The sequence below is a fragment of the Lagenorhynchus albirostris genome, chromosome 19, assembly GCF_949774975.1.
Source record: "Lagenorhynchus albirostris chromosome 19, mLagAlb1.1, whole genome shotgun sequence".
NCBI lineage: Eukaryota > Metazoa > Chordata > Mammalia > Artiodactyla > Delphinidae > Lagenorhynchus > Lagenorhynchus albirostris.
Window position 1 is genome coordinate 40809622 of NC_083113.1, and position 25615 is coordinate 40835236.

General features: G+C 51.1%; 1 protein-coding gene across 1 annotated transcript in view; it reads left to right on the forward strand.

Moving 5' to 3' along the window:
• CDH5 (cadherin 5) overlaps window positions 1-25615 on the forward strand; it is a 36724-nt gene that overhangs the window by 2594 nt on the left and 8515 nt on the right. The window contains exons 2-8 of the mRNA XM_060130304.1: window positions 8934-9147; window positions 16020-16308; window positions 17358-17474; window positions 18368-18532; window positions 19372-19559; window positions 21233-21483; window positions 24572-24714. Coding sequence (XP_059986287.1) covers window positions 8953-9147; window positions 16020-16308; window positions 17358-17474; window positions 18368-18532; window positions 19372-19559; window positions 21233-21483; window positions 24572-24714 — 1348 coding nt within the window. The 5' untranslated portion in view covers window positions 8934-8952. The remainder of the gene's footprint in view (window positions 1-8933; window positions 9148-16019; window positions 16309-17357; window positions 17475-18367; window positions 18533-19371; window positions 19560-21232; window positions 21484-24571; window positions 24715-25615) is intronic.

Below are 25615 nucleotides of genomic sequence, written 5' to 3' on the forward strand. Positions count from 1 at the left end.
GGGGGAAGGAGGGCCCATGGGGCTGGGCCAGGAAGGCAGTGAATGAGATTTCCTTCTAGAGGAGAACAGACAGGAGCAGGAGGTGGGCCCAGGGCAGAACCAGGAAATGAGGTCAGCTGTGAGTCGGCCAGTCAAGCCCACAGCTGCCAGGCCAGGCTGAGTGGGTAGGTGAGGGTTGAGACACCCACACATTTACTAAGCACCTACTGTGTGCTGGGCTTTGTACCCATGATCTCATTCAATCCTCCATTAGAGATGAGGAAGCTAGAGCTCAGAGAGGGCAAGGAATGGGCCTAAGGCCACACAGCTCATGAGCAAACAGGCAAGTGTGTGAGACTTGTGGCCGCCAATGACTGCCTCAGAGCCCCAGGCCAAGTCAGAAAGCCCAGAGGAGGCTGGAAAAGGCTCTCCCAAGGGTGGGTTTTCTCTCCTTCAAGCTTTGAGCTGCCCCATTAGGAGATAAGGGAATGACCCAGAGCCCCCAGGACAAATTTGTTTCGAATCGTACACTAGGTCTGGTGAATTGGTTGTATCTAGCTCAAAGACTGTACTGAGGATTCAGGGGCTGAGTTCAAGTTCGCTGGGAAACGAACACTGTAACTGATTAGTGATGTCTGCCGTGAGTATGTGAATGGCAACCCGTGATCTCTGTTTCGTCAGCCCTACCTTCGGAAGCCCCGTGCACACGGGTGTATGTTCATCAGGGACCCATAAGAAGGATAATCTGACTGTCCTCAAAGGATCAAAATCCTAATGGTGGTGTGCCTGACAAAGTGATGGGCCATTAGAGATGCTGTGCGGTGACAGGAGGAGCTTCTCTGAGTTCTATCAACCACTGTATGTGCTCTGACCACCCAAGGTGTTGTAGGCAGATTTGTGCAGATTTGTTTTAAATCCTCTGAGGAAGGAGGGAAGGAGTGCAAGATCAGAGCTGGAGACCGAGGCAGGCTGACAGACAGCAGTAGGGACACCGACACCTCAAGGTCCTCTGGGCCTTGAGTTCACGCCGCTGGTTGCCGGGATGAAGTGGATGCCTGGTCAGAGACACTCGCGCCAGCAGGCAGAGGCTGCGCTGGAGCGGGAGCCAATCAGAAGACCTTGTGGGGGGTACGGACTGGGGCTTGAAGAGAAGCAGAGCATTCACCCAGGGGCCACAGCAAGGAAGGGCATTCGGGCAGAGGGAACAGCCTGTGTATTCCATAAACGTCCAGTTCTCCTCGAGGCTGGGTGGGGCAGGGAGGTGAGGGAGAGTAGAGCCGGAGGGGTGGGCAGGGACACTCCGTGCTGGGTCTTGAATGCTGGCTCAGGAGCTAGGCTTCACCCTGCAGGGTGTGGGGAGCCAGGGAGGAGCGGTCAGCAGGGGAGCAGTGTGGGCAGCTCTAAGGGGAGCCGAGGGAGGGAGGCTGTTGGCAGAACCCGAGGGGAGAGGATCGGGTCTGGGACCCGCAAGAGCAGGTCACAGGGCTGAACTGAGCCCCAAACCAGGAAAAAGCCCCAAGGGGCCAGCTCATAGCTGCCCGGCCCCACAGCTCCTGGGGACTCACCCTTCATCCTCCCAATGCCGGTGATTCCTGAACGAGTTTGGGGGTCACTGGCTCCAACCTCGACCCCAGACTGAGGCTGAGGTGTGGAGTGGGAGGGCGGTGGGAGAGCCGCCCAGGGCCACACAGGGGGCAGGGGCTCTAACGCCCTCACCCCCACCCCTGCAGGTTCTGGGCCTCTCCTCCCACCTCCTGGCCCCTCATCCCTGACCCAGGGCCTCTGGGCTGCAGCCCAGAGCCTGCAGGAGGCTGGGCTGGGACTGAGCGTCCAGTCCACCCTCCGCGGCTTTGCCTGGGGCTGGGCTCTGCTGCCAGGTCTTGTCCTAGCTGCTGGCGGGCGTGCTGAGCGGGAGAGGGGCCAGCCCCGCAGAGAGGAGACTCTTCGGGGGACAGGGGTGTGTGCTTGTGTAGGCAGCACGTTTGTGTGTCCGTGTGGCCTGAGGATGTCATGTGTGTATCCCTGACCTGGAGTCTTCCTCTACCCCACCCCCAAGGGCCCTCCAGTCTGCTCAATAAACGCCCAGACTTAGCCCCTGAAACCTAAGGCTTGGACAGGGTCGGGACAGAACCATCCCGGCCGGGGGCGTTTGCCACGCTGCCCGCTGAGCGGCTCCCAGCTGGTCCAGGCTGCCGAGGGTCTATTTAACTACAAAAGGAGGAGCCCCAACCCGCCCCCCTTCCATCTCCCTCTGGGTCCCCCTGGCTCCTTCTTTTAAAGAGCACAGAGCTGAGCGGACCTCACAGCCCCTTTGAAAAGGCCAAACACCAGTGACAGAGGGGGTCCTGAGAAACAGACCAAAGAGAGTTTTGCCTACTGTCTCACAGCAGATCAGAGAGAGGCAGGATTCACTGCTGGGCTGAGACCCTCCGAGAAATCAGGGTCCTCCCCTCTCTGCCCTCTCACATCTTCCTCTACGCCTCCATCAAAGCACCACAATTTGAAACTGTTTTTTATGAAGTGGTTAATGTCTCTACACAAAGGTGCAGCCTGTGTAGGCTCCCCACTTGTAGTTCAGTACCTGGCACATAGTAGGTGCTCAATAAATGTTTGTTGAATGACTGTATAACCTCCAGGCTCTAGAGAGGGCTTCAGAGAAGTGGTGACATGTGACCTAAGTCCAGGCAGAGGTGAGAGAACAGCAAGTGCAAAGGCCAGAAGCTGTGACCAGGCCTGGTGGGTGTTACCATCCCACAGGCTGGGGCTCCTCTTCGAGGCTCACCAAGCAACAGCCCCCCTTTTTTTTTCAATTTTTAAATGTATTTATTTATTTTGGCTGGACTGCGCAGCATGTGAGATCCTAGTTCCCCCAACCAGGGACTGAACCGGCGCCCCCTGCAGTGGAAGCGTGGAGTCCCAACCACTGGACCGCACCCTTGAGACCCAGACAGGGAACTGGAGAGGAGCAGAGGCACACAACCTCTCCAGCCCCCGCCAACCTGGCTCAGCTTTCAGAGCCAGTCCTCAGGCCCAACCCAGGCATCTAGTTCTGAGCTCAGTGGTCCCACCCACTGTAGACACAGACCCAAACCCAGGAGTTCTCCAAGGCCTTGCCCTCTGATCCGGGCATGACTGAGCCCAGCCATCCCCCAGATGCTCCGAGGTTCCTCTGCCCCTTCTCCTGGGCTCCATGCCCATTACCAGGGGCCTGGGCCACACTCTGTCCTCTCATTTTGGGCTCCCTGGACCTTCCCAGACTGACCGAGGGCACAGAGGGCCCACCCTCATCCATCCGTCCCTTTGGAGCTGCCCCGAAAGCCTCTAACACAGCTCCAGGAACCGAGCATCATCACAGATCCTGGGTAACAGGGACACGGGCCAGCACCTGGCCTCCGGGTGCCCCGCAGGCACGTCTGAGCTGCCGAGCGAATCCCCTCTCCCTCATGTCTGCTGTCAGGAAAGGCCCCGGGGCTACTCAGCTGGGCATTTCTGAGCACAGAAATCAATTCCAAGATCCTCAGGCCCACTACACACCTGTGGTACCGCAAACCCACCCAGCAGCAGCCTGATCTCTCCAAAAACTTGGTGAGAGCAACCAAGAGATGTGACTCCTACTTATAGGAAAGTAAAGAGCTAAAATAAACCTGACCCCAGCTGTGCTCTGACCACACCTCCAGAGGTGTGGCCAAGGGAAATTCTGTTTCCAGCTGTGGGTCCAGCAAATCCTGCTGGCTGACTTCCTCTCCAACAGCAGGAGGAGGAGGAACGATTTTTCGATAAAACCCTTCCTCTTGGCCCCCATTTATGTGGACAAATTTCTAACACAAAAGGCAAAAGACACAAATAAACGTGGCTTTTCAGATGGAAAAGTCCCTCAGGACCCTCTGAGATTGGGTGTAGAAGGAGCCCAGGATTTAGAAAAAGATAAACCTGGGTGAGGGTTCCAGATCTACTACTTACGAGGTGTTTGTGTCTGAGCCTCAGTTTCTTCCTCTGTGAAATGGGGATGATAATTCCTACATCCTGAGGACAGTGTGAAAACTAAATGAGATTTCATCTATGCAAGCCAAACATGGAGAACAGCTGCTTATTATTACTATTATTACTACCATTATTATTATTATTACATGTTAATGTCACCGCAGAAATAGAGAGAGAGTGGCATGATGGAAAGGCACTATTCGGGGTGAAAGGCAGCCTAAGTTCAAATCCTGGCTCAACCACTCGCCGCTGTGTGACCCAGCAGGGCTCACTCCACCTCTCTGAGCCTCATCTGCAAAATGGGATCACTGACAACTACCTGGCAGTTTGCAAGATTTAAGTGAGATAAGGTTTCAGTGTGCCACTGAGGAGGCGTTTCAAAGAAGAGACTTTATGAAGGAAACACTTACAGAGCTGTGAGCTCAGTCAAGGGAACAAACGGGGTGCTGAGTCCTGCAGAAACCAGCAGCAGACCACCGCAGGACCAAAGGGACAAAGAGGAGGGAAGGGTGTTTCCCGAACCCAGTGAGGGACGGATGGGAGCCACAGAAGCTACCGGGATGGAGAGGTGCAGCCACAGCAGTACAAATGAACCAGAGCAGACAGCAGCAGGGAGGACATACCCCAACTTTTCTCCTCCCATCCTCAGATGCCTGCTAGAGCCCTCATTGGCCAAACACCAGAACCCCGCGCCTGTAGGCCAAGGGTCAGTCCCCTTGATACAGAGCAGAGGTCAGGGGAGGGGAGGCGGAGTAGATTCAGCAGGGTGGGGACCTGCAAATCCCCCAACCAAATGGTTGGGTGTTCAGGAACAAGAATGGTAGGCTAACTACTCAGTAGAGCAAAACAGAGTGTCGGCGAGGATTCATACATGCTTGGTTTTATTCTTAGCTACTTTTTTGGCCATGTTACAAATGTTTTTTTTAATTCAGGCCTGAAAACAACCCTGAGAGGTAGACACTAGTGTTCCCATTGTACAGATGATGAGACTGAGGCTCAGAGAGGTAAAGCATCTCGCGCACAGTCACAGAGCGGCAAAGCAGCACAACTGACATTCTCTAAACCACAGACCCTGCGATCACAGCCGTCACCCTGCTCTGTGTGAACCCAAAGAGGAGAGAGCCATGTGTCAGGTGTGGCTGGGCCTTGGGGAAAAGGGAAGATGTAGACAGGGCAGGGAGAAAGCCATTCTCCAGGAAGGGAAGGAAGCTGTGATTTGAGCCCAGCAATGGGACCTGGGTGTCAACCCTGGGACCAGCCCCAGGCAGTGCTGCAGTGGAAGATGCCCAGGGATGCATGAGATGCAAGGTGAGGACCAGGGATGGCTCCCCAGAGGAGGACATTTGGGCTTAATCCTGGATGACAAGTTCATGAGACAGAGAAAGAGGAAAGACCTATGGGGCTGTCCTGGGCCACTTCTCCTCCCTCGCTACCTGCCCTCCTTCATGCTCCAGCCTCACAGTTTGAGCACCAGCCCTGGGAAGGGACCATCTGTAAGCTGCCCCAGCCCCACCTTCTCCCGCACTCCAGGCCAGGTCTCCGGTAACTGCTGGCCATGGCCACAGAGACGTTTCATAGCAACTCCAACCTGACACAGCCCACACAGACCTTTTGGTACCACTACCCGTCTTCCAAACCTCAGCAAAGCCCTGCCCCCGCCAACTGCTCAGGCCAAAGACTTGAGAGCCATCCTAGATTCCTCTCCATCCCTCACCCCCTACATTCCATTCACAGCAAGTCCTGTTAACTCCACCTGGAAAACACATCCCATGGCCACGCACCTCTACACCTGGTCTGGGCCACCATCAACTCTCGCCTGGATGACAGTGACCTCCCCTGCTGGTCTCCCCTCTCTCCCAGCCCGTCTCCTCACCTCAGCCAGGGATCTCTCCAAATCAGATCATGTCACCTTCCCTCGTGCTTAGGAAAAAGCTCTCTCTAGGCTGCCCTGTACAACCCAACTGCATTAGTTTCCTCCAGCTGCTGTAACAAACCACCCCAAAGGTGGCTGGCGTGAAACAACACCGATTTATTTATTTATTATAGTTCTGGAGGTCTGAAGTCCGAAATGCATTTCGGTGGGTGAGAATCACGACTGTTTCCTTCTAGAGCCTCTAGGGGAGAATCTATTTCCGTGCCTTTTTTGACTTCCAGAGGCCGCCCCCATTCCTTGGCCTGGGGCCCCGCAGCACCCCAACCTCTGTTTCCATCATCACGTCTCCTTTCTCCTGATTCTGACCCTCCTGCCTTCATCTTTTAAGGACGCTGTGATTGTACTGGGTCTATCCACATAGTCCAGGATAATCTCCCTATTTCAAGATCCTTAACTTAATCCTATCTGCTGAAAGTCCTTTGCCAGGGAAGGTAATATTCACAGGTTCCAGGGGTGAAGACGTGGACACCTTTGGGGGGCTGTCACTCAGCCTACCAGCCCGACCCGGTCCCCTCTTCTGGAGCCCCCGTTGCTCATCTGACCCAAGGGCCTTCTTTTGGCTCTTCAAACAAACGAACCGTTTTTCTACCTCAGGGACTTTGCACTTGCCGATCCTTCTGCCTGGAATTCCCTCCCTTCCCCTGGCATTCCTAGGGCTGACACTCCGAGGTTGGCATGAGTATCATCTCTCTGAAAGGCCTCCCCTGGCCTTGAAGTCTCAGCCAGCTGCCCCCTCGCCCTCTGCTGTGTCCCCCAGTGTAATTCCCTGAGAGCCTCTGATTAGCAGCTGATGCTTTTCCCCATGTACTTATTTTCCTGGGGTTCCCACGACAGCGTGCACTCCCCCGGGACAGATCCTGTCTGTCCCGCTCACTGCTGCACCCCAAAGCCTAGCACACAGTAGATGCTCAATACGCATCCGCTCAGGGTGCGGCCTCCTATCTTGTCCTGCCCAGGGGCTTGAGAACTTCTCTCTCCCCATTTCTCAGTTTCGCTTCTATTTGTTTCACTTTTTCATTTTTTGAGTCACTTCTCACTTGAGGGAGGAAGAAGGGAGCAAGACATGCAGTTCCTTTCGAGGCAAAGAAGGAAATGACCCACCGGGCCTGAGCCCAGCGAGGCTGGCCAGGGGCCACAGCTGCCACCTCCCCTGAGCCAGGCCCAGCTTCCTGGCAGAACTCTCAGCTCCCTGAGCCTTTGTTCACTGCCTTCCTCCGGCCCAGAGCAGCTGCCCTTTTCACAGCCCACCTCAAAGGGCACCAGGTCTCCTCCAGTCTGACCACCTCATTCTCATTGAGGACTGAGGGAACTGGGACCGGAAGCCTTCCCAGGCACATGGCACCTGCATTCCAGGCCTGGCTAATGCTCTGTCCCAGCCAAACCCTGCGAGCCCACTTCTGCCTGGGCCAGCAGCCGGGGGCCGCAGGAATGCTGGATGCTAAGGTCAGCAGGCCCAGAGGCCAGTCTGCACACACACCCCCGGCCCTCACTGAGGACAGCCTGGCGCCAGTGTCTCAGAGGAAATGTTACTAGAGTTTAGAAACCTCCTGTGCTGTGCAGAATCCAGCTTCTCCCCGCGGCCAGGGCAGGCGACAGCCAGGGAGGTGGCCTCCCACCCAGCACCCAGTGGGCCCTTGCCTCTCTCCAGGCAGGAGCCCTGATTCTGACTCCCACTCCCACCCACCAGCCTTCTTCCTCTGAACCATCCCAGGAGCCACAGGTCAGTGACACAGGGACCAGCAAGGGTAGATTGATGGGGTCAAGGGCTGAGAGGGCATAGTGACAGCCGAGGTCACAGCCTCTACCCACCCTGGGGCAGTGAGACAAGCCCTCTTCCTTCTGGAATTCAGGATGAAGCCCGGCCCTGATCTCTGGGTGACCCCAGATCCCCATCCAGGTTGATCCCATGTCCCAAGGGCTGCCTTCATGGGGGCAATCACATGGGGTCTTGTGCTTAAAAGGACCCCATGCTGGGTTTCACGTTCTTCCGTCTCTGTCCTGAAATTCTTAGTAACTTTTGAGAAAAGGACCCCATGTTTCCATTCTATACTACGCCCCACAAACTACGAAGCTGGTCCTGCGAGCCCAGCCTCTCTACCCAGCACCCCATCCCACCCCTGTTCTCGTGACAGCTCCTAAGCTAATCACCAACTGTGAGTGCTGCGTCTGGTGAGGGCCTGGCCCTCTCGGTCACCACATTTGGGTTTCTTAAGAGCCTTCTGAAGACAACATCAAAGCAACACTGCCCCAGGGGCTCTCGGACTAGCCGGGGGGCATGTTTGTTCAGAGGAGTCTTTAAATCCCACCACGCAGCAGCTGCTAGGTCAAGAGAGGGCAGTAGGAGGAAGCAGGAACTTTGGGGCCAGGCCGACTTGGTTTGAGTTTGACTCTGAGGCTTCCCGTCTGGGTGATCTCAGAAACGTTACTAAACTTCTCTCTTCCTCTGCTCATCTATAAAGTGAGGGCCCCAATTATACCCACCTTCTGGCTGACTGGGAGGATTAAGTGCGATAACACAGATAAAGTGCTTGGAAGAGTGTCAGGCATTCAATAGTTATTGATGTTTATTTTTTGGTACCTATTATACTTATTGATGACACTTATTGATAAATGTCAGCTGCTGAGGTCAGACACCTGGGCTGTATTCTCAGCCTCACCATTTACTCCACCATGAACTTAACTTCTCTGTGCCTCAGTTTCCCCGTCTGTAAAATCCAAGCTGGGTGTCCACCGCACAAGGCTTTGGGAGCTACCATCCACATCAGCATTGCTCTCTCCTCCAGGAAACCTTCCCTACAGCTCTCCTCTAGCCTCCCCTGTCGTCCATGCTTGCTTGCCCAATAGCACATGTGACCCTTAAGTAGGAATTGTTTCTGTGTCTGGCTTCCCCTCCCAGACTAGGAGCTCCACGGGGGCAGGAAGAGGGTGTAGTTCTGCTAGTCTGAGCAGAGAGTGAAGGATGAAGGGTTAAACAGTTCAGTGCTCCCCGGGAGATGCTCGCACCCCACATTCCCTGATGGTCTCTCTCCTCGTCCCTCAGAGCCGTCCGTCCCGGGAAGATGCAGGTGTTCGTGATGCTGCTGGCTGCAGGGGGCACCTGCCTGGGCCTGCTAGCTGCGGCGGCCGTCAACCCTGACCGACCCAACCCCCCCAGCTCGCTGCCCATTCACCGGCGCCAGAAGAGAGACTGGATCTGGAACCAGATGCACATCGATGAAGAGAAAAATGGCTCACTGCCCCACTATGTGGGCAAGGTAAGGCTCAGGCCCCAGAGCGGGAGAGGCGTGCCGTGGTGGTGGTGATGATAAAGACAGTGACAGGTGCTGTGGTGGTTGCAGGGATGGGGATGATCGTTGCGAGGGTGATGGTAATAGTGGGAGAGATGGTGGAGGTGGCAGATGTCATGGTGGTGGTGACTATGGTGATAGCCAAGGAGAAGGTGGTGGTGGTAACAGCGGTGGTGGTGGTGATGACGATGATGATCGTGGAGGTGGAGGTGGTGGTGGTGGTGGTGGAAGTAATGGTGAGCACAATGGTTCATCTTTCTCGCAGACTTTGGCCTATGGAGTGAGTATCACTGGCAGAAGGGCCACCCCATGCACAAGCTAAGGAGGCAGCCTAGCGTGGGGGCTCAGGGCTCAGGGCAGGACCAGCCAAGGCTGCCATTAACTTTGCGCACCTGAGAGGTCTGGAAGACCTGAGCAGACTTCTATAGAACTGTGCTGGCGACACGGCTCATCATCCAGGCCACGGTTTGCCGTCTCTAGTCGAGACCTTTGAACCTCCTCAGAAAGCCCTGTCTCTCAGGGTGTTTTGCCCTAGCATCTAGGGCGTTATGAGCTCCAGATCCTAGGACACCCATAACAAGGCACTTGACCCAAGCCTGCCCTCCAGGGCGGTGCCTACGACTCTAAACCCTCATTTCATCCCATTTAAAACGTGTCCATCCTCAGTCACCTTCCTAGAGCTTGGAGCTAATCTGAGGGACTAATGAACTATCTTCCTGTGTCAGAAGGTCGCTGAGGTCAAAACCGTACACCCTAATTGAAAGAAATGGCTCTAGGGGCTTCCCTGGTGACGCAGTGGTTGAGAGTCCGCCTGCCAATGCAGGCAGGGGACACAGGTTCGTGCCCCGGTCCGGGAAGATCCCACATGCCGCGGAGCTGCTGGGCCCGTGAGCCATGGCCGCTGAGCCTGCGCGTCCGGAGCCTGTGCTCTGCAACGGGAGAGGCCACAAGAGTGAGAGGCCTGCGTACCACAAAAAAAAAAAAAGAAAGAAAGGAATGGCTCTAGTGGTGGAATTTCACACACAACGACAGGGAGACGGATTAGGGGATTAGGTATTTCAAGAGTTTTCAGTGAGGAGAAAAATTCCTTTCCAGTGCTTTAAAATCTCACCACGTCAGTTTCTTGGAAGCTAAGCAGGGTCAGCTAAAGAAAGATCAGTGTACCGGTGAGAGGAATTATGGTCCCAAGCACAAGGCTGGGCTCTGGGACATGGTCAGGGGGCAAAGACAGACATGGTCCACACCCTCACGGAGCTTGTGGTCTAAAACAGGGGCTGGCCACATGTAAATCAGTGAAGTTAGAACACTCCCTCACACCATACACAAAAACAAACTCAAAATGGTTTAAAGACTTAAATATAAGACATGATACCATAAAACTCCTAGAAGAGAACATAGGCAAAACATTCTCTGACATTAATCACAGCAATGTTTTCTTAGGTCAGTCTCCCAAGGCAAAAGAAATAAAAGCAAAAATAAACAAACGGGACCTAATCAAACTTATAAGCTTTTGCACAGCAAAGGAAACCATAAACCAAATAAAAAGACAACCTATAGACTGGGAGAAAATATCTGCAGATGATGTGACTGACAAGGGCTTAATTTCCAAAATATATGAACAGCTCATATAGCTCAGTATCAAGAAAACAAACAACCCAATCAAAAATGGGCAGAAGACCTAAACAAACATTTCTCCGAAGAAGCCATACAGATGGCCAACAAGCACATGAAAAGATGCTCCACACCGCTATTAGAGAAATGCAGATCAAAACCACAATGAGGTATCACCTCACAGCAGTCAGAATGGCTGTCATCAAAAAGTCTACAAATAATAAATGCTGGAGAGGGAGTGGAAAAAAGGGAACCCTCCTACACTGTTGGTGGGAATGTAAATTTGTGCAGCCACTATGGAAAACAGTATGAAGGTTCCTTAAAAAAACTAAAAATAGAGTTACAATATGAGCCAGCAATCCCACTCCTGGGCATATATCCAGAAAATATGAAAATTCTAATTCAAAAAGATACACGAACCCCAATGTTCATAGCAGCACTATTTACAATAGCCAAGACGTGGAAGCAACCTAAGTGTCCACCAACAGATGAATGCATAAAGAAGGTGTGGTACCTATAAATAATGGAATATTACTCAGCCATAAAAAAGAATGAAATCTTGCCATTTAGAGCAACATGGATGGACCCAGAGGTTATCATACTAAGTGAAGTAAGTCAGAAAGAGAAAGACAAATATCATATGATACCTCTTATATGTCAAATCTAAAAACATGATACAAATGAACTTATTTACAAAACAGAAACAGACTCACAGACATAGAAAACAAACTTACGATTATCAAAGGGGAAAGCAGGGGAGGGATAAATTAGGAGTTTGGGATTAACATATACATACTATTATATATAAAACAGATAATCAACAAGGACCTACTGCATAGCACAGGGATCTATATTCCGTAGGTTGTAATAACCTATAATGGAAAAGATGTATATACACACACACACATACACATCACTTTGCTGTACACAAGAAACTAACACAACACTGTAAATCAACTATACTTCAATTAAATAAATAAATACATAAATAGGGGCTGGTAGAACTGCCCCGCCATGCGGTTTCGTAAATAAAGTTTTATTGGAACAGAGCCACGCCGTGCACTTAACAAATGGTCGTGGTTGCTTTCATGCTACAATAGCAGATTTGAGTAATTGTCCCAAAGACCACATGATCCACAAAGTCAAAAATTTTTACTATCTGGCCCTTTACAGAAACAGTTTGCCCACCCTGGTCTAGAAGGGCAGCATGTATCAGACAAAGAACCCCACACATGCTGGAGATGGGGGAGCCCTATGGTTACAGAGAATCAGGCCAGAAAGGACCCCTAGATGGGGAAGGGTCAAGTCTGGCCTCAGCACCAGAAATGCCATGGCAGCTGGCGGTGGAGCCAGCTGGGGAATCTACACTCACAGCCCTGCCCACGGCCCTCTCCACTGCTCACTGTGCCCAGGCCTCCTCTGGCCACCAAGAACGGCTGGGAAATTCAGATCCTTCAGTCTGGCCACTCAGAGGGGAAGGCGCTTGCCCAGGGTCACACAGTGAAACCAGGATAGAGCCCTAGGAAAGCACAGGGTTCCTGACTCCCAACACCAATGTGAACTCTGTGCCCTAGAGGAAAATGCCATCGGCCCATCTGCTCCTTCCCAAGGGGGTGAGTGTGCCGTGAATCAGCCTCCAGAGAGAATGGCTGCCCCCCAACGAATACCCACGGGCTGAGTCAGGGACAGTCGGCAAGCAGGGCCGCCGGCGTGCCGCCCAGCCCGGACACGGCAGGCCTCGGACGGCTCGCCCGAAGGCCTCTGCGCAGCAGGAAGAGCCTCGGGCCTGCCGTCCCCTGCCAACAGTGTGCACTTGGCACCTGGCGTGGGGACAGAGGGTCCCGTGCAGTCCCCACCCTGGGAAGAAGCACGGTGTCTGGGAGAGGCCAGGACAGGGCTCCAAGGATCACTCCTGGCTCCAAAGACGTCATCGGAGGGAAGGAAGTCCCTGTTTACCAAGATCAGAGCCAGGAGCCTTTGTTTACAGAGCTGTTTGCTGGACAATGGGAGCTGAGTGGCCTTCTGAATCCACAGACAGGGGTCAGCAGAGCTTCTGGCATTAAGATGTTATATCCAAATATAGAGATAAGTTAAAAAAGGGGAGGCCCCCCCAAACCTATAACCTCAGTCTGTCTGATCGTGAGGAAAACATCGGACAAATTCCAATAGGGGGCATCCTACAAAACACCCAACCAGCACTCCTCAAAACTCTCCCGGTCGTAGAAAACAAGCAGAGCCTCATGGACAAAGAAAACAAACTTATGGTTACCAAAGAGGATAGTGGGGGGAGTGGGATTAACATCTACACACTACTGTATATAAACTAGGCAAACAACAAGGACCTACCATACATCACAGAGAACCATACTCAGTATCTTGTAATAATTTATAATGGAAAAGAATCTGAAAAAGAATATATATGTATATTTGTATATATATATACATATATATATATATATATATAACTGAATCACTTTGCTGTACACTTGAAACTAACACAACATTGTAAATAAAGTATATTTCAATTAAAAAAAAAAAAAAAAAACCATGGAGAATCTGAGAAACTGTCCCAGCCAAGAGTAACTTAAAGGAACATGACAACTAGAGGTAATGTGGTATCCTGGGTGGGATCCTCAAACAGAAAAAGGACATTAGGTAAAAACTACGGAAATCTGCACAAAATATGAACTTTAGTTAATAATAATATATCAGTATTGGTGCATTAATTACAACAAATGTACCATACTAATGTAAGATGTTAATAACAGGGAAATTGGGCACAGGATGTATGGGAACTCTCTGTACTATCACCTCAATTTTTCTATAAATCTGGAACAGTTCTAAAATATAAAGTCTATTTGAGAAAAGTTGGAGGGAAGGAAAACAGAAACTCATATCCAAATGAAGTCTTCTTAACACTATTTATTTGATGATACTGAGAAATTATCAAAGATGTTTAGGTGTGAGTCAAATGCAATCTCAGACAGAATTCCAGTAACAGATCAAAGCTGACTCACGCCCCCTTGCTACCCCTGCCCACATGAATCCTAATGCACCCACCAGAACCAGGTTTGGAATGACCATCCTACCCTAACCCTGAGTAACTCATACAGGGCCCCAGACTGTCCCTCCTTCTTGACCCCCACTGTCCTCCCGCCCAAGTCACAGGTTCCGGCGCTGGCGCATCACTTCTTGCCTCCGGCCCATCTGTTCATCGTATGTCCCGGCCACTGGGCTTCGGGACCTCCCCACGAACCATCTGCCCCTGCACACCCGCAGCCCTGCTCCAGGATGCTTCTTCACTACCTCCAGCTACAGCCTCACCTCTCTCCCGCCCCGCCCACCAAGGGGGAGGAGCCTCACTCCCTGTCCCCACTTCCTCACCTCCCAGACTCTTCTCTAAAGCCCTGTCACCCGGGAGCTTCCCTGGTGGCGCAGTGGTTGAGAGTCCGCCTGCCGATGCAGGGGACGCGGGTTCGTGCCCCGGTCCGGCAAGATCCCACATGCCGCGGAGCGGCTGGGCCCGTGAGCCATGGCCGCTGAGCCTGCGCGTCCGGAGCCTGTGCTCCGCAACGGGAGAGGCCACAGCGGTGAGAGGCCCGCGTACCGCAAAAAAAGAAAATAATAATAATAATAATAAAGCCCTATCATCCGGCTTCTCGATCCACCACCCCTAACGCTGCTCTCACCAAGGGCTCCGATGACTGCACCGCTGCTAGGCCTAGGGATGCCTTCCAGACCTCGTGGGATCTGACCACACCCATCTTGATGCTCCCTCTTCTGTCCTGAGACCCCACTCTCTCTCGGGTTCTCCTCCAGCCTTTCTGATGCAACACCTTCACTCAAGGCTCTTGTTCCAACTGACCCTTAAATGCTGCCCCTCCTCAAAATCTCAGCCTCTGCTGCTTCAAACCAGGCCCTGAGAGAAAGAACGGGGTCTGGACTATCTTTATGCTCCCAGGCTGGCACCTTGTAGGCATCTGATTTTTTTCTTTTACTTTATTGAACTCTATTTTTTGAACATCCTAACCACCTATGGGAGGACCATTAGACATGTATGAAATATGATTAGCTTATGTTCCTAACAGCCTCTGTTTCCAAGATTCCATAAATGAGATGTTCAGCAATTCTAAACTTCTAATATCCTTTAATGTAGGCATCTAGTGTGAATAACAACTAGCATTTATTGAGAGCCTGTGCAAATTGCTTTACACACATTATTTTCCAAGTCTTATTCCTAAGGACACTAATAGTATGTGTAACAAAGGAAAAGGATTCAGTGGTCTAACAAGTATAGGAAATCCTGAGTTAAACAAAGCTCAGTAGAGTTCTTTCCTGCAGAACTATATGTTGTAAATCTCCAAAAAGAGAACATTTTATGCACCATTCCAAAACTAAATGACTGAGACCAGTGATGTGCTGATAAATAGTTGACAACTGGCTTTTGAGGGGAAAAGATCCTGTTTGTAGCATTTGCCAATTTCCTTGGTATAAACACTTTCACCATGTCTGTTGCAAGCTACCAACTCGATGCCACTGAAGGCAGAGTTGGGAACAGATTGCATTAACACAGCATTATCCAATATTTCCATCATTCAATACGATCAACATAAAAACTCAAGAACAGGGGTGGGATACGGAGGGTGGGAGGGAGACACAAGAGGGAGGAGATATGGGGATATATGTATATGTATAGCTGATTCAGTTCGATATAAAGCAGAAACTAACACATCACTGTAAAGCAATTGTACTCCAATAAAGATGTAAAAAATAAAAAAGTTTTTTAAAAAACTCAAGAGAACATAGTAAAATGTAGTAAAATTACAGTATTAGGAAGCAATAGATTTATAGTACGTTACCTTTGTCTGTTTGTTTGTTTTTGCGATACACGGGCCTCTCACTTGTTGTGGCCTCTCCCGTTGCGGAGCACAGGCTCCGGACGCGCAGGCTCAGCGGCCATGGCTCACGGGCCCAGCCGCTCTGCGGCATGTGGGATCTTCCCAGACCGGGGCACGAACCCGTGTCCCCTGCATCGGCAGGCGGACTCTCAACCACTGCGCCACCAGGGAAGCCCCTACCTCTGTTTTTAATATGATTCATTTAATTGTAAGTTTATATAATTGATTTTTTTAAATAATGCCATGCCCCGGCACACTCACACGGGCACACACTCACATGCACACAGCCACCACTGCTATTTCCAGTTCACGGTGCCTCTCCTTTCCTAGATTAAATCAAGCGTGAACCGCAAGAACACCAAGTACCAGCTCAAAGGAGAGTCTGCCGGCAAGGTCTTCCAGGTTGATGAGAGCACAGGGGACGTGTATGCCTTTGAGAGGCTGGACAGGGAGAAGATCTCTGAGTACCACCTCATCGCCCTCGTGGTGGACAAGAACACTGAGAAGAACCTGGAGTCTCCTTCCAGCTTCACCATCAAAGTTCACGATATCAATGACAACTGGCCTGTGTTCACGCACCGGGTGTTCAATGCCTCCGTGCCCGAGATGTCAGGGATAGGTGCGCACCCAGTCTGTCTGTCTCCCTCTCCCCTCGCTCATCCCTGGCATGGAGGCCCCTCTCCCATCGGCAGCTTCACTGCCTGGGGCAGGATTCAGCGAGTTCCGGGCAGCTATGGGGATGCCCATATTGCCACTGTATATGACTCGAAAGGAAATCTGGTCCCTAAAGACTAAGCTCTGACCTGGCCCCAGACGGAGTCCTGACCGTCACACACACACACACACACACACACACACACACACACACACACACACACACACACACACACACACACACACACACACACACACACACACACACACACACACACACACACACACACACACACACGTCTTGTTACTCTTTGGAGCCGACGCCACCCACTGCTCTGACTCTCAGGGCTGGCATGCCAAGAGCGTAGCCTTTGCACATGAAGGAGGCCAACTCTTCCACCAAGACAAGGAGTCACCTTTGGGGTCCATACAGGAGTGGAGGGGGGCGGGAGAGGGACACACCTCATCCCAAGGTGTGTCAGCAGCCTGGACCCCAGGCCTCCAGAGGAGACTATTCCTTCCTCAATTCTACCCCCAGCCTCCAGGGGGTGCCAGAAAAGGGCTCCCTTCCCCAGCCCTTAGTCCAGGCTCTCTCGCCAGGTCTCAGGACCAGACCTTCCTGTCAAATATGGGGAGCCTGGAGTTCAAGGGGAAAGAGATGTGAACCCAGCCCTTCGGGGGCCCTTCCTATTCTCTTGTTCTCATGCTTCCAGAAGGAAGAAGCAGCCCTTACTGCTTCTCCCCATGACCTCAGCCACTCACCTCTTCCCTCATTTCCCCCATAAATGAAAACCACCTGTTCTCTTTGCCCTTCATGTTTGACCGAGCTGGGCCTCCACCACTGCCAGCACTTTGCCCCCAGGCAGGCTCCTCAGAAAACAAAGCAGCCTTTTCTCCCTCAGGACCTGGGGGAGGGGGGTTCAGGGAACAGCCTGAGCCCCATCGGCCCTCATCTGGGAATGGGGCGAGGGGCTGGCCATCGCAAAGCAGCAACCCTGGGTTCTCTCCCCACAGGGACCTCGGTCATCCAGCTGACAGCAATGGATGCAGATGACCCCACCGTGGCAGACCACGCCTCTGTCGTGTACCAACTCCTGAAGGGAGAAGAACATTTCAGCATCCGTGGTTCCGGTCTGTGTGACTAACCCCCCGGGGGCGGCACTGGCTTGGAGGGGGTGGAGGTGCAGGCACGGAGGGAAGCCCAGTCTGCCAGGTGTCACTGACCACTGACCTACACCACCCTTTGGAGGCAGTCGGTACCCTACGTCAAGACAAGGTGGCTGGTGAGGGCAGAAGAAGGCAGACAGGTGCCCGAGACGTGAACTCAAGTCCAGGGGACAAAGTCAGGACCCAAGCACTGACACGAGAGGTGGAAGAGAATGCCGGTTAGCAGCTCCAGCTATGGAATCAAATGGATCTGGTTTCAGAACCCATTTCTGCTCCTCACTGCTTCTAAAGACCTTGGGCAAGTCAACTGACCTCTGTGAGAGCTAGGGCCCTAATCTCAAAACTGAGGAAGCTTATATTCACCTTGTACGGTAGGTGTGAAGTCTGAATTAGGTAACGTCTAATGAGCACGTGGCCCATCGTCATTATCCACTCCAGGTGACCCAAAAAAACTGTAAGGACTGAGTCTTGCGAGCAAGACAGAAGTCCAGGTGGTCAGGCCTGAGGCAAGCCATCTTTCAGAGTGATGGCAAACACACAGCACAACCTACGCTGCCCCAAGGTAGCCATCGCTAGCCCATCATAGCACTCTTCCCACTCTGAGCCTAGATGTGGCCTCAGGTTCTTGCTCAACCCAGTGCTCCAGGTGGCCGGGACCGATACTGGACCAAAGCGTTTGGCCTAGCAGTGCAGGGCATGGAGGTGGAAGGTGGTTCACCCCTGGCTCTCAGTCCTGGCTGCACAGTGAAATCACCTGGGGAGCTCTGAAGCCAGGTGCCGTATGGGTAGCGGCCGGGCATCACTATTTTTTAAAAGCTCCCCAAGTAACACGGCTCCTGATGTGACACTTTTTGCAGGACTAATTGTCACAGCGAACAAAAACCTGGACCGAGAGAAGCAGGCCAAGTACGAGATCGTGGTGGAAGCACGAGATGCCCAGGGCCTCCGGGGGGAATCGGGCACGGCCACCGTGCTGATCTCTCTGCAGGACGTCAACGACAACTTCCCCATCTTCACACAGTGTGAGCCCCTCCCCTAGGGCCCTGGGCAGGGCGAGGGTTGGGATACTCCAGGCTCGGTGACCCGGGAGCTCTCAGAGAGGATCCTGGCATCTGTCTACCTCTCTCTCCAACCCAGGGCGGGCCTACGTCAGGGGCGTCTTTCCGGTGTTCCCCATCTATGAACACGTTCCCAAGGCTGTCCAACTGCCCCTGCCAGAGCCCTCACAGGCCAGCAGGGAGTCACACTCCCTGCTGTGTGCCACCGTGTGCCCAGAGTCCCACTACCAGATAGGACCACTTTCACCCAGATCCCATGGGCTCAGGAAAACCCAGACCCCAGCTAGAAAATCCCCATGAGCTGGGGAACAGGGGTTCGGCAAAGCTCCAGAGCCAGAGCCAGGGCTGGGCTCTGACCCATCCACAGACCGATTCTCCCCTTTTGACACGCCCTGGGTGGGCTGGGGAGGAAAGTCAGCTGACTCATCACTTGCAACTCCAATGCTGACGGCTCACGCAGAGGCTCAGCCACCCCAAGGACAGGGGGTTTTCCTGGTGGCCTCCTTGGTACGGCACAAGCCCCCTGAAGGCAGAGACCCTCTCAACTGTCAATGAACAGGTCCCCTAGCAAGGTGCCTGACATACAGCAGATGCTTAATAACTACCTGTCAGGTGGATGGAAGGACAGAGCACAACCTCTCTGCCTTGGGACACAAAGTTCCAGAGGAATTACTACTACTACTACTACTACTACTATTTTATTGTGCCCGTTTCCTGTAACAAAATGTATTGGGATAGTATGGGGACGATCGCCTCATCTACCTCATTAACCCAGTGCCCTTTGGGGCGCCTCTTTGCATCAGCCAGGTACATATTTTCTGTGCCCGAAGACATCCGTGTGGGCAGCCCCCTGGGCTCTCTGTTTGTGGAGGACCCAGACGAGCCCCAGAACCGGAAGACAAAGTACAGCATCGTGCAGGGCGAGTACAGGGACACCTTCACCATCGAGCCTGACCCCAGCCGCAACGAGGGCATCATCAAGCCCATGAAGGTTCGCAGACCCGTGGCAGTGACATCAGATGCGGGGTTGGGGGCTCCTGGCTTCCTCAGGACTCAGCCAGGGGTTGCTCCCGGATCAGAGGCCACCAAAGGTGCACGTTCTGGGTCGGTTTGGAGCTGGCCGTGTGCTCGTGGACACTGTGACCCTGGCGCTGGGAAGGGGAGCCAGGACAGAAGGGTCAGTGCCTTAGGCTGGGCTACCCCGGAAGCAGACCTTGAGGCAAGGATTTGGGTGTAAATAGTTTAAATGGGAAGTGATCTCAGGAAGCCCCAGGAGCAGTGAGATGTGAAAAGGAGGAAAGCTAATACAGGCTCCTCAATGAGCAGGTGACCACCATGGGCGAGTGGGGTGCAGTCCCGCTGGGGACATCTGGGGGACAGTATGGAACATGCCTCAGAGTCACAGCCGCTGTGGGCTGACTGAGGGCTCCTGGGGGCCCACTCCCCAGCACTTTCTTTTTTTTTTTTAAAAGATTTATTTATTTATTTATTTTTGGCCACATCAGGTCTTAGTTGCAGCATGCAGACTCTTCATTGTGGCCCGCGGGCTTCTCTCTAGTTGTGGTGTGTGGGTTTTCTCTTCTCTAGTTGTGGCGTGCAGGCTCCAGGGCGCGTGGGCTCTGTAGCTGTGGCACAAGGGTTCCTAAGTGCGTGGGCTCTGTAGTTTGCGGCACACAGGCTCCCTAGTTGAAGAGCGGGAGATCAGTAGTTGTGGCACGTGGGCTTAGTTGCCCCGTGGCATGTGGGAGCTTAGTTCCCTGACCGGGGATCGAACCTGCGTCCCCTGCATTGGAAGGCGGATTCGTAACCACTGGACCAGCAGGGAAGTCCCCTCCCTGGCACTTTCTGATCTGCCCTGGGCACGGGCCAGGAAAGCCCTGGAAGATTACAAGTGCTTGCAGCTGAAAGCCATCAGCATGTAAGGAAATAGTGAATGCCGTGGGGACGGGGTGGCCACTGGCCATGGCTGCTGCTGGGAAAGCAGTTGGACTGGCTGAATTTAGAAGAGGAGGGAAGGTCTGCCAGGGGCACAAACTGCTTCAGAACGGCCATGCAGAGGACTGGGAGGCAAGGCCAGTGATGACCTGCCTCAAAGGGGGCACTCCAGAACCCCTCTGCCTGAGCCAGGCCATTCCTCCAGCAGACCTCTCCCGAGTCCTTCTCTGGTCCAGCCCTGTGCTGGGGACGGCCTCCACGGTACCAAAGCTCTCAGCCAGTAGGGAGGACAGACACACAGACATAAAGGGTACCCAGGCAGGGAGCAATTACCTGTGTTGGGAGGGGCAGGAATGGGTTCTGAGAGGGCATCTGATTACCTTCAGGTTGGCTTCCTGAGGGGTGGATAGGAGTATGCCAAGCGGGCAAGGGCAGGAGAAGAGACTTGAGCAAAGGCACAAAGAAAAGCAATGTCTTTAAGGAGCTGGGGGTAGAACCACTAGTCTGTCGTCCCCTTGAGAGCGAGACTGTGGCTGACCCACTGGTTGTCCTCAATACCTGGAATTGAGCCACGGTCAGGATACACGGGAGACAGCTGAAGACAGCCAGGCCACAGGCCCCTCATCTGTAAAAAGGGGTCATCCCAGTATGACCTCGCAGGGTTGCTGTGAAAATCACAACCCCGTGCTTGGCTCAGAGCAAGTGCTCACCATAGTTTTCCCTTCGCAGCCCCTGGACTATGAACGTATCCGGCAATACAGCTTCACCATCGAGGCCACGGACCCCACCATCGACCTCCGCTACCTGAGCAGCACCTCCACCAAGAACATCGCCCGTGTCATCATCAACGTCACAGATGTGGACGAGCCCCCCACCTTCCAGCAGCCCTTTTACCACTTCCAACTGCGGGAGAACCAGAAGAAACCTCTGATCGGCTCAGTGCTGGCCGTGGACCCCGATGCCGCTAAGCGGAGCATCAGGTAAGGCGGGTGGAAGGCATGACGATGGTGGTGATCACGACACCACCCAGGCACTGAGGCTCTTAGGCCTGCTGGACTGAGCCCAGGACTCAGAGGGGGAAACTGGCTTCTCCCGGAAGGTACATGGGACATGCACAGAGGCACGACAAGAAGCCCAAGCTCTTCCACTAACCCATGTGGCCAGGTGGAATCTTGCTCTGCCCAGGCCAGCATGGTCCTGGCCATCAGAGCTTCCCGTTGTCTGCTCTACCTTGAAGGGGAGGTGCGGGCTCCCACAGGTCCCGTCTGGGGAGATGTGACAGTCAAGAGAGCAGCCAACTTGACATCCATGAAACCCCTTCGCTAAACACGATTTATTACATTTGTCTTCCCAAAACCACAAAAGGAAAAAGTGTTTATTTCACACAATCAAACAACACAAGGATCTATAAAGAAAACATCATAACCCTGATTTCCAGACAACTCACGTTCATGGTGTGCTGTGGTCCTATCATGCCTTTCTTCGTGACCACACAAAACATCTACATACATTTATGGTGGATTTGTCCTTTGTTTGTTTGGGGGATTTGATTGTTTTAAAATTTTTCTGGATCATACTATACCCATTTCATCACTACTTGTTCTTCTATCTGAACTAGACTCCTCTCCTCTACCCTCTGTGACAAAAGATGTAGTTCCAAGCTCCCGTATATCCCTGAATCTACTTCTGAATCCTATGTTCTGTGGCAAAGCCATTCTGTTTTACTGTAGCAGCTTGATACTAAAACTTGGTATGTATACGGCAAGTCCCTCCCTCAAGTGTTTTTCCACTTTATATATCTTTAATGCATTCTCAAACATTCATTCTTCCATGTGAACCATAAAATTCTTCCGTTTTTAAAAAAGCATCAGAATTCTAATGAGAATTGTGTTTATATATCAATTTGGGGAGAGTTAATGTTTCTCTGTTATCAGGTCTTCCTGTTAAAGACAAATGTGTACCTCCATTTTGATCACATCTCATAAGTTTTAGGACAACTGTTTTCATGGCCATTCTATTCTAAATGGTCTATAATGATAATTTTTATTTCTTCATTGATCCAATGGTTTATTTAAGAGACTTTTTTTTCATTTACAATTGGTAGGGCATTTTTTGGCTTTGCTTTAACTTGTTCTGTGATGTAATGTAATTGTCTTTGTGTGTCTTTCTGTCCATTTTTTTCTGGAATATCTAAGCTTTTGCTTTATGTATTTTAATTTTTCTATTCAGTTAACAAAGGTTTATAACTATTTTACCTTCATTATGACTTGTCACTTTCATCCTTATGACATTTTGTCCTCAATTCCATGTTGCCTGATGTAAAGTTTGTCCTGTTTTCATGTTACTCATGTTTGCCTGAAATAAATTTTCCAACCTTTACTTTTAATTTTTTCTAGGTCATGGGCAGTAAGTTGTCTTTGAAACTGGAATGTAATTGGCTTTGCTTTTTTTTGGTCCATCTTTACTGGAGTATAATTGCTTTACAATGTTGTGTTAGTTTCTGCTGTACAACAAAGTGAATCAGCTATACGTATACATATATCCTTATATCCCCTCCCTCTTGAGCCTCCCGCCTATCCCACGCCTCTAGGTGGTCACAAAGCATCGAGCTGATCTCCCTGTGCTATGCAGCAGCTTCCCACTAGCCATCCATTTTACATTTGGTAGTGTATACATGTCCATGCTACTCTCTCTTCATCCCAGCTTCCCCTTCTCCCCCGTGTCCTCATGGCTTTGCTTTTTAATCCAAACTGAGATGCTTTGTGTTTAACCTATTTACATTTTTCATTGTAAATGATATGTTTGATCTTACTTCTTTTATCTTGTTTTACATTTGCTATTTCTCAAACTTAATTACTTTTTTCTCTTCCTCCATCTTTGTTGTAGAGTCTATTTTTTCATGTTATTTTCTCGTAGATATTTGGATGGAGTACATGCATTTTTACTTCTACCAGTGAGATTTACTTCTATCTGTAAAATTTTAAATGTTTTCCTGGACCAATATTTTCTAGTTAAAAATCTCTGTCTCTCTGTCTCTGTCTCTGTCTCTGTCTCTCTCTCTCTCTCTCTCACACACACACACACACACACACACACACACACGCACACCACTGCCTTCCTATATATGATAAAGATATCAATAGTTTAATTTTAATTCCTCCCAAACCAGATTTTTTTTTTACTTTATTTTGAGACACTTGTTAGATGAAGTGAGTTTTCAAAAAAAATTTTTTCAGGACCCATCTTGTGGATGATAAACTTCCTGAATCCTTGCATATTTACAAATCAAAAATATTATCAATGTGTCCTAGCATTTAACTTTGTGAGAATGTCTGGGGTGAGTCTGATTTCTCTTTCTTTATAAGGACGTATCTTTTCTGTCTGGACTCTTTTTGGTTTCTTTATATAGCTCTGAAATTCAAAAGTGTCATCAGGATATAGCTAAATATTGATCTCTTTTTAAAATTACGCCTGATATCAATGACTCTTCTATAAACTTGGGCCTTGCTTCAGATCAGGAAGTTTTCTTCTATTATATCTTTTGTTATTTCTTCTGTTCTCTTTGTTCTGGAATTTTCCTCAGTATTAGAAAAATATATATTTGGAACGTTATATATTTTCATCTCTCTTTTCTTCTCTTCATGCCTTTTTCCTTAAGAACTTTTCCAATTTTTACTTCACAAATTTAATTTCCTTTCAATCACTTCGTACCTCTTCCAGCCCCTTTTTTTATTTCTTCCTGGCTCTTGCCCAACTATCTTTTCATTAATCACAAAATCCGATCCAAGCTGTGGTACAGTTGATTACAGTGCCACCTGCCTCAACTGTGTAAGTGCTGTTGATGGAGTCTCAGGTACCACCCTCAGCCCAGTGATGGCAACACTGCCAACCTCAAAGGGATTATCTCACTACTCTGACTCCCTCTGGGTGGTCAAGTGCAATGAGCAGTGAGAGGAAGATGGGGGATGGATGCAAGGGACAGATCCTGAAGGGTCTCCTCTGTCCCGCTGGGGAGTTTGGACTCAGCAAAGAACAACGGAAAACCTTGAAACTCTCTCCCGTGGGCAGATACTCCATCCGCAGGACAAGTGACAAGGGCCAGTTCTTCGGAATAACCAAGCAGGGGAATATTTACAATGAGAAGGAGCTGGACAGAGAAGTCTACCCCTGGTGTAACCTGACAGTGGAGGCCAAAGAGTTGGATTCTAGTGGTGAGTGGCCCCATTTGCCAGGGGACCTGGGCTCCTCTCCTTTTCCAATCGTCAAAATCTATCATTTAGGGTCTCCAGAGGTCCTATAAGCACCTGCTGATGCACCACTTGGTTGGGATGCTATAGCGCCTCCATCCCCAAGCATGGATGGACCAGCTGCATCCACGTCATCTGAGACTTTGTTAGACGAGCAAAACATCAGGCCCCAACCCCAGACTGAATCGGAATCTCATGCACACTACAGTTTAAGCAGCACTGTTCCAAAACAGGCTGCCAGATGTCCCTGTGATGAGAATCACCTGAGGCACCTCTTAACCACAGAGCTTCTCAGATGCCTCCCTGGAGGTTTTGGTCCAGTGCGTCAGAAATGGGGCCAAGGAACGTGCACTGAACGAGTGCCGTGTGATTCTTATTATAGTGGTCGTTTGGAAAAGGCTGCTTTGGAGGGTGTTTATGGGCCAGTCAGTGGGCTGAATTCAAAATCTGAAGCAGTTTCCAACTCCAAGACTGTGAGATTCTCCAGAATTTACCCTTAGCCTCTATGAGAAAATCACAACTGTCCTCTGGGAGAAGGATCAATATTCCCACCTCACACAGAGGCCACAAGGGCCCAGAAAGGGGGTGACTTGGCCAGGGCCCCACCGGTGCTACCCTGAAGGGCCCCTGCTTCCTGCTGGCAGCACGTCCCCCACCTGGCAGCCAGGTCAGCTTCAATGGACTCCTGCGTACTGTCCAGATCAGTCTTTGCCCCTTTCTTCCCCATCTAATCTCACTCATACAATTTTTAAATCTTATAGTAATAGTTTGCTGCCCATTTTAAAATACGGAAAATACAAAAAAGGAGAAGAAAATTATACCCTCATATTCCCACCGTACACAGATAATTACTGTTAGCACTGTA